General features: G+C 39.1%; 1 protein-coding gene across 1 annotated transcript; it reads right to left on the bottom strand.

Annotated features, from left to right (window-relative positions):
• Window positions 1-933: 933 nt before the first annotated feature.
• Window positions 934-7,879, bottom strand: fam110a (family with sequence similarity 110 member A). The gene is made up of 2 exons (XM_007238033.4): window positions 7,666-7,879; window positions 934-3,163 (listed from the first exon to the last, which is right to left on the bottom strand). Exon 2 carries the CDS (start codon window positions 3,022-3,024, stop codon window positions 1,735-1,737), a length of 1,290 nt encoding a protein of 429 aa, XP_007238095.3. The 5' UTR covers window positions 3,025-3,163; window positions 7,666-7,879; the 3' UTR covers window positions 934-1,734.
• Between the last annotated feature and the right edge of the window lie 1,775 nt (window positions 7,880-9,654).

Genomic DNA, 9,654 nt, shown 5'->3' with positions numbered 1-9,654 from the left:
TTATAATATAATAATATTTATAATAATTGTATTTGCTACTGTTTGTTTTTCTCTACCTTGCTATTGCACAATGTGAATTTCAATGTAAAATCAATCAAACAATTTCAATAGTTTCATTTGACTGGAAATGTTTCAAAACCCTGGATTATAGTTCTGTTCACATTACAAGCCACATTGCTCATTTTTTTGGCTCAGATGGGATTTGGCTATCTTGATTGTTCACAAATTTACAATCGCAAATGTAAATGATCTGTATCTGTATGTAATGTGAATAAATCTGTCCCTGAAATGCCTCACATGCGCACATTGATATGTGTATAATCTTCACCTTCACCAACAGCTTTATAAAAGGAGAATTGGATGCATTAGCAGCTCATATGTGGAGCATCTATAGCTTGAGACATAAAGAACAGGCGGTTTGCTTTTGCCGCTTTTACAGCTATAGCTGCACAGCTGCACCAAGAGATGTGTGGGTATGAGAGAGAAGCACGTAGCGCTTGCGTAAAAGCAAAAAGCATAAATTTGCAGATTTGATCGTTCACATTCATGTTGCATGTTCATGGGTCGAATACGTATACGATTTAGGACCACATATAAAAATGACTCAAATCTGATTTATAAAAAAAAAAAAACTGATTTGGCACGTTCACACAGCCATGAAAAAAAAATCTGATCTAAACCACATTGAGCAAAAAATCTGATTCGAGTCACTTCAGCCTGGTAATATGAACGTAGTCTATGATGGTGCTACAACCCACATTTTGCAAAGTGTGCCAACCTACCATTTACCCTGCTATTCCTGTCTATAATCACACAAAACCCAAAACTCATGCAGTGAATGACCTATTATGCAGTGAATGAACTATTACATTCTTCTATAATCCATTTCTATACCAGTTACTGTTATGGTCAACACGCTTACAAAAACAAGGCAACATTTAAATCACATTTTTATTTTTAACACTTTAACATTCCATTCTTTTAGACTTAATGTACAGTGAATGTAAAAGCTTATCACTAAAACTGACACCAGACTTGGTTCCAGCTTATTCACATTTTTATCACATCAAGTGACCAGCATTTAGATCCAACACTGCATTGTTGTAGAAACAATTCACCTAAAAATCCCTTGCAAAGCACATTTGTTCAAAATAATGAAAAACACTAATGTGTGAAGCCATGCACAAACCTGGAACCCCCCAAAAACATGAACAGTTTGGTGCAAAAAATATATACATGAATATTACAAATATTAACACACTGGATGGAGTGGTCAGTTCTCAACCCTTTGTGAGATAGATCTACCGGTATTTATAGTTTCCTCTCCCTGGTCTGCAGTTAAAAACTATAGAATTAGAATTTTACTCCTGGGGAGCAACCTTCCAACAGATTTTAGCTCCAACCACTAATCCATCTCACCTGATCCATCCATCAGTTATTGCCTGCAGGAGTGCTTATTTGAATATGGTCTTTTAGGTTTGGATGAAGGTATAACCTGCAGGACATGGTATCTTTACAGAAGCAGGGTTGGTTTGAAACTTTCTGTGGCCCAACACACTTCTAAAAGTACAGCACCCTTTGGAAAATAGGGTTCTTAGCAGGAAGTGTTCTCCAGGAGAGCAATATACCAGTGCTGTTGTCCCCTCTGGATGTGGTGGAATAGCAACCAAAAAGTCAGAAATCAAAAAGTTCCAATCCTTGAGACTTGCCTGTTTTCTTGCAAACGCGAACTCCCTACATGTGAGCCACCTTTGTGCTGTCCTTGGCTTGGCGCATTCCAAACAGCCACTTAATGACCCTTGCATTTCTCTCAATTACTGAAACGCCATAAGCGGGTCTTTCATCCTTGGGCGCTTCCTCCTCCTCTTCATCATCTCCTCCTTCAGCTGTGTGCTCTGAGGCAGGAGCACTAGCACTTCTGAGACGTGAAACAGATGCAATGTCAGAGCCAGGTTCCAGATCATCAAAGTCAGAGGGGTCGAGTCCGCAGTAGTTAAAGAAGCGTTCGACCTCTGCACCAGCACGTGAAAACCGGTCGCTGCAGTCCGACTTGGAGCGGGTGAGGGAAGTACGCTTCCTAGAGCTTACTGAGGATTTGCGGGTAATGGCTGGAGAATCTACTGGTGGGACATCGCTAATGGACACCGGTGATGCGATGGCGGGAGAATGCAAAGGTGGGACATCAAGGTTAGCATCTTTTGGGGATCTAACTGAAGAAGGCAAAGTCGAATTTGGGCTCTTCAGGGATTCTGCAGAGAAGGGTGAAGTAAGGACTGGGCTTTTGGGGGATGTAACTGGACTTGTTACATCCACTCTGCTTTTGATTCCAACAGGCTTTAGAGGCAGCGGCTGATGCTGCGGCTGGGTGTATGGTCTAAGTAGCTGCAGCAGCTGCGAGTGCATGCGCTGCTCTGGCAGTTGCACAGGAGGACGGTTCTGAAGCTGTGCTCTGCCTGGCTTCCTCATCTGCGGAACCTGTGGTCTAACATCAACCCTTCGGACTGTGCCAGCACTAGAGGTTTTAGCCTTTTGGCACTCTACTAATGGCTTTTTTTGGGATGTAGGAGATAACAGAGACATGACAGAAGATTCTTTAACTGAAGGTGAAGTAGGAGAGAGGGGCTGGGATGACTTGGTGCATTCAGGATTTTCTTTTTTCCGAGGACTGCCCAGTTGCAAAGAAGTGGAAAGTAATGTAGTATCACTAACACCATTGATCAAGTTACTCAAGTGCTTCAAGTCCAGGGGTGGAGGCTCACACCTTGCAGGGGACTGGGTGGGCATCTTGCGAGTGGGTTGCATAGCCCCTGGTCGAAGCGGCCTGCTGTCGTTGGGGGTCATCAAAGGTTTGCGAATTACTGGCAACTGCTTGTTCAGTGCCACCTGATGGCTCTTGACATACTTGGCCTTGTCAGCCTCCAGGCGCTCCACAGCGCTCGGCTTGCGAGGGCTTGGTGATAACTGCGCAGCATCAGGAGGCCTTGCCAGACGTCGTGGAGATGGATCCAGTGTGTCCACAGACATCGTTAAAAATGGGGGTCTCTCAGTAATTAGTCTCTTTAGTCTCAGTCCTATTATTTCCTGTCAGAAGTTTGTGAAGAAGCAGCCCTAAAGGCTAAGGTTTCCGGTGACACATTAAGGTAGATCTCTGCTGTCTCTGGATCTGCAACAAGAAATGAAGTGGATAGACATCTATTACTGGTATAATCAGACTGTGAAATTAGATTATGAGTCTAAAGGCTAAGCTATAACTCATAGCAACAGATGCACTATCAGAGAACTATTTATTGACACACTATAGGTGTAAACCTGATAATTGAACACTTATTAATTATTTTCTAGAAAGGGTAAGGCTGAACAAGCTTACTCTATTAGAATATCCAAGTTCACTGTGTTATAAATTTTTTAATTCATGTATTTGTGTAGCTCCCCTTATGCTACCAAAACAGCTCCGACCTATCAAGGCCAGCTTTAATGTTTTAAAGAGTTTGTGCTTCAGTAGCTGTACTGTGGGATCAGAACAGACAGTCTAGCCTTGGGTGCCCCTGACCCTGTCACCAGTTCGCTGCTAGTACTCCATTTTAGGTAGTGACTGACCACTGTATACTGGAAACACTCCAAAAGACCTGCCTCATGTTTAATAGATGTTCTGACCAAGACGTCCAACCAATGTGGCTTTTGTCAGAGTATCAAAGATGCATACTCTTACACCAAGCCTTTGTGGATACAGCCTGCTGGAACTTTTCATGACCTGCTGTAATATTCTGGATGCAAGAGTCTATAGACCTAGTCAGTAGTCTTTTACACTGGAAACTTAAATGTCATTAGAGTAAATGCCATTTTGAAAAGTTATTAAATTAAACCCTACAATATCTTCTACCCAAGACTCTGATCAAGCAATAAACAGGTTACTTGGTTCCATCTTGCAGTTTCTATGGCTTGTATATTTAACATTAATTGGCTTAAAGTGTTAGCAAATGTAAATTTGCTATACAGTCATCATTACCGCCTTCATGTTTATATTGCAGATCATACAATCTAATACAGTGTAGGAGAACATCCACACTGGCTTGGACCAAGCCAAACTTGCAAAACACATACAGCAGCATGAAAAAGTATTTGCCCTTTTACAGATTAACTTTTTTTTAAGTTAACCTGAGTAAGAAAACGCTTTTTAAAATTATTTCATTTATTAAGGGAAAAAAACTTAAAACCAAACCAATCTAGCCCTTTGTGAAAAAAGTTATAAATAAAGCAACTAAAAAATTAACTGTGATTAATCACACTTTTTGTAAAGCTGAGTTAAATTTTACTAATCACAACCAGGCCTGATTACTACCAGTCCTGCAGAATCAAGAAATCACTTATCATATTCTTTGGAATGCTATCAATAAACTTCTATTTTCTGGTCTATTTTCATACATAAGGACTATAGGGCATATTAAGGACACTAGTAAGAATGCCTACATCGAAGTGGGTATTGCCATGTTTCCGATCTAATGGGGAAGAGCCAAAGTAAACAAAACTAATTCTTTAAAAAAAAAGTCAAACGAGTGCTAGATGTTAATCTTTCTCTCCTAAAAAACGTCTTTTTTTTTTTGGTTTAGTCAAGCGCTTCCGTTTAGTTACAGTAAGCTTAAAATACCAGTATTTTGTCCAAGGGTGAGCGCTAGCTGCGGTTAGCAGCGCTAGTCAGCCCCAGTTAGCAGCGATACTTAGCCCCGGTTAGCAGTGCTACTCAGCCTTGGTTAGCAGTGCTACTCAGCCCTGGTTAGCAGCATAGCCAGCCCCGGTTAGCAGTGCTACTCAGCCCCGGTTAGCAGTGCTACTCAGCCCCGGTTAGCAGTGCTACTCAGCTCCGGTTAGCAGTGCTACTCAGCCCCGGTTAGCAGTGCTACTCAGCCCCGGTTAGCAGTGCTACTCAGCCCCGGTTAGCAGTGCTACTCAGCCCCGGTTAGCAGTGCTACTCAGCCCCGGTTAGCAGTGCTACTCAGCTCCGGTTAGCAGTGCTACTCAGCTCTGGTTAGCAGTGCTACTCAGCTCCGGTTAGCAGCATAGTCAGCCCCGGTTAGCAGTGCTACTCAGCCCCGGTTAGCAGTGCTACTCAGTTCCAGTTAGCAGTGCTAGCTAGCCCCGGTTAGCAGTGCTAGGCAGCCCTGGTTAGCAGTAATTCCCAGCCCCGGTTAGCAGCGCTCGCTCCCTTATACTCTGTAATTCAGCAGAGTGGCTTTATGCTTCTTACAACCTGACCTGTATAATTCATACATTAGACGTAATTGGGTTCTGCAGCAGGACAATGATCCAAAGCACACAATCTAATCCACCTCTGAATGGCTTAAAAATTTTTTAAGGTTTTGGGGTGTCCTAATCAAAGTCTGATTGAGATGCTGTGGCATTTATGCTGGAAAACCCTCCAATGTGGCTGAATTAAAACTACTCTGTAAAGAAAGAGTGGGCCAAAATTCCTCCAGAGAAGTGAGACTTGTTGGCAGATATTTTTATTTATGAAAGGAAAAAACTATCATTTAAAAAGTGCTTTTTTTTATTTACTCAAGTTATCTTTCTCTGATATTTGTTTAATAATCAGAAACAATATCAGTATGAACAACAACAACAAAAAAATGTGTAGGGTGGCAAATACTTTTTTATGCCACTGTACTGTTTATAGTCATACATTTGACAGTTGTTCTTAATATTGTGGACAAATAACATTTTGAATGGCCTACAGAAATGACTTTCAGCTTTTTATAATCATCTGCAAGGTTTCCTTTTTGGAGATTTTATGTTTCTGCCTGACAATGCAAATAAACCTGTACACACACACCTCTTTTTAAAACCACTTTGTGAAACACTGCAGAATTCTAAAACAGAGCAAGGCCGGTCATGTCCGCAGGCATCTCTAAACAGCTCTTTAGCGTCACAACTTATCAGCGGGTAAATCCAGACAATAGCACATGATGATCCAAGGCTTTAAGAGTCATTGCACCACTGACGTCGCTCCTCTAACCAACCCGCAGGATCGATTTCCACAACTGTGTGAAGTGCCATTCTTACATTACAGCTGAGGAATGCGATGTGGGCTCGAAAAGAGGCCCAAAGTCACAAAATGATAAAAAGCTTCGCAACTGAAGTCAAACCTTGGTGTCCTGAGTCTGTTAATAAATGCTAACATTGTTTCCGTGCCCTCTCAGGAGAACCGTGCTCTTATAAACGCTCTGACACAACGTCTGCATGTTTGCCATTCCTGCAGCACACAAGCCTCAGCTCCACCTGAGGACAAAGGGCAAAACTATCTCTCCCTCTATCTGTACTCCCCTGCTCCTGTCTTCCCTATTATTAGCATCCTTGTCTTTTCAGTTGTTCTTTCCAAAGTTCATTCCTCATTTTTGGTCTTTCTTCATTCTTGAAAATAAAATATATATTCTGTAAAACAAAATGCAAGACAAGTATTGTGCTAAAAGCATTAACAAGGTTTTCCACACATAATTGTTCGTATTGTGAATCATTTTCTCATCATATAGACTTGTATCAAAAAAATACAAGGACATCCAATGTACTTAAAGAACACAGACCAAACTATATAATTATTACATTACAAGCTCAGAAAGTACACGTAGGTTCGCAGGTCATTTTGGATAATAAATAAAATGCTTACATTTGTGCTGTAGCCATAGTGACTTCTGGTTCCCATCAACCCCACATTAATATAGAAATGTATGTTTGTAATATACGTTTCTCCACAATTAACCATTTTAGATCAATATCTAGTCAATTCTGCACACACTTTCTTAAAACAGTAGAATTTATTTTAAATAATACTAGACTACATGGAAAAGGAGGTTCATCCTTTAGTGTGTCACAATTATTGCACAGTATTTTACATTTAAATATATTTTCACAATACACAGTAGAGATCCTTTTTAAATATTTAAATAAGGGTTTCTTATTTAATTTTTGTGCACATCCCCCAATTAAACAACTACATTTTGTACACACACTGTAATAAAATGTACAGTTTTGGTGATTGATGTATTGATGATGATATCCTCAATATGCTTATTGTCAATACAATAAGAAATCACAATTATCACGATACGATAAAATATCAATATATTGTCCAGCTCAGCCTTAGTCATTCCCATGATACTCCCATGAGTTTTAATAAATCTTGTATAATAAAACAAAGTATAAAATCATTAAAGGCTAAATAACATATGAAAGCAGGATAACAGAAGAACCTAATAAAGTTAATCTGACTGGATTTGGCATTGTCTTAAAGCTCAGGTGGTTGTAAACATTGTAAGAGCAGCAATTTAGCTATAGCAAAAGTCTATTTACAGTTATATTTTAGGCGTATTGATGGATGAGTGGAAATTTCATGTAAAGTCTGGGTAGATTTCACTGGTATGATTTCTGTGGAATGATAAGACTTGCCTCGACATGTACTGAAAGTGAAATAAAGTGAAGGAACATGAAAACACACCAGCATTTACACAATATATCAAAATATGTAATAACTAAAGAACCATGTGACTGATGTGACCTTTATTTACAGAACACTGTGGTAAATGTACACAATACAACAAGCACATTTGTTAACTGGACCAAAACACACACAGTCACACACTAACACTCTAACACACACACCTCTACTAACTAACTCACCTGTGTCTCAGGTTGGTCTCTCTCTCTCTCTCTCTGTGTCGGTCTGTGTTTCACTCTTGAAGCTCCTGGATTCTGAATGTCTCCTGAGAGTTATTAAAGCGCTAATGGTTTCAGTAAAGCGTGTGTATAAGTGTGTGTGTATAAGTGTGTGTGTGTGTGTGCAGGAGTTCAGTGAATGCAGGGAAAGTATAAAACTTGCCGAACCTGTTTGACGTCTACCCCCTCGTCCCGCCCCTCTCCTCTATCCCGCCAATCAGAGGCCTCCCACATAGCGAGGTCGAGCGCGCGCTAGCAGGTCATGTGACCAGCCTACACATTTCACCTACAGCCGATGAGTTCCGTCGCCTCTTGACCCTTTCCGGATGGCTGGATGGTTTACTTACTTAATTGTTTATTTAATTATTTATAATGAATTTAAACAAACATTATAAAGAGCTTATTATGTCTTACTAATTAATAAAAAGTTTGATAAAGTCTTATTTATCAAGTTATTATTTTTTTAATTAAATATACAGACTCTACTTCTACTAATATTTTTTTATTAAAAAAAAAAGAAAAAACTTGTACACTACCCTCATAGCAAAAAACATAAAAAAACGTTAACTCTTTGGTTGTATTACATCTTCTAAGGTTGATGATGAAAAAAAGTACATTAAAACATTAAATATTTTATTTAAGATTGCCTTATAGGTCTAAATGGTTAATGTTGATTTTTTTTAATTTACATCGAATAAACTAAATTTAAAAGCGTTATTATTTAAATGTCCCTTTCTACATTACAATACCAAAGTACAGGCTATAAGAATAGAATGCAAATAATTTTGACATTGGAGACTAACATTGTTTTAATGCATTGTGGCTGGGAAAATGAATGTTGATTAAAAGTCATTTTGCTATCTGGATAATATACATGTACATATAATAGGTGAACTAACATTGATTGGAAAATAAGGTCAAAGGTATTTTTTGTACAAAGGGAAACAAACAACACAGGTTTTTGCTCAGGGCAGGCTGTGAAATCACATAATCCAAATGTACAACTTCAGTATTTGAGAAATGGATAATTTGATTTGGATACTGTTTCACCAAGAAAGCTTAAAAACTGTTCTGTTAACTGTTAATTTTCATTTGCCCTATACAGCCACCTCAAACCTCTAGGAGCAACTTTGTGTTAGGTAACTTGCTCCAAAGCCATGGATGCTGATCATGGGGTTCAAATCAGCAAACGTCTGATCCCACATCTCTAATCTAGAACAGAGCTGCCTAGGTAGAAGGTAAACATTAAACTGACAGGACCAGATACTATACATTGCCAAAAGCAGAGAAGACCTTACAAAAATACACTGTTGTTGTTATTGTTGCTAGAATAGAAACCAATATATACAAAGTGGAACCTTATTGGAATCTTATTTCAGTGGAAGTCAACAGAATAATATCTTATTGATTTTGAGCGATTTCTATTAGCCAATTTATCTTGAAATCCGACACAGTGTAAAGAAGAACAAAAACGAAAATCAAATTATGTAAAAAAAAAGTGAAAGGATTTGCAGGGCAATAAAAAGCTATTAAGTATAATGATGGTTTTACGTCTTATAAATATGATCAACAGGTAAAGGTATTAATGCACAGTATTCTGATAATAAGTACAGCAATGTATGTTCACAGTTTATGTCACTTTCAACTTAAACACAGCTATTAGACACTTGTAACCCTGTACTTCTTTGTGTCAGTGTTAATCTGGCAGTCATGTGGGTCCAGGGGTTAATCAGCTCTGCAAGTGTATAGATGTCATCATAGTATATAATGCAATGAATGAGCAGAGTAACAGAATTAGGAAAGAATACAGGAGTAGAAGTGATTTTATTGCTTTTTTATTAAACTTCTCTGATACTGTCAGAGACACACACAAAGAAACATACAGTAGGATGGATCTTGTGGTTTTCTAAGATGTGGATCTAAAACTTGGAATCCAGTTCAAGGTGGGTAACT

The sequence above is a fragment of the Astyanax mexicanus genome, chromosome 12, assembly GCF_023375975.1.
Source record: "Astyanax mexicanus isolate ESR-SI-001 chromosome 12, AstMex3_surface, whole genome shotgun sequence".
Lineage (NCBI taxonomy): Eukaryota > Metazoa > Chordata > Actinopteri > Characiformes > Acestrorhamphidae > Astyanax > Astyanax mexicanus.
Note: the sequence above shows the minus strand (reverse complement) of the source record. Positions and strands in the feature narration are given on the sequence as shown.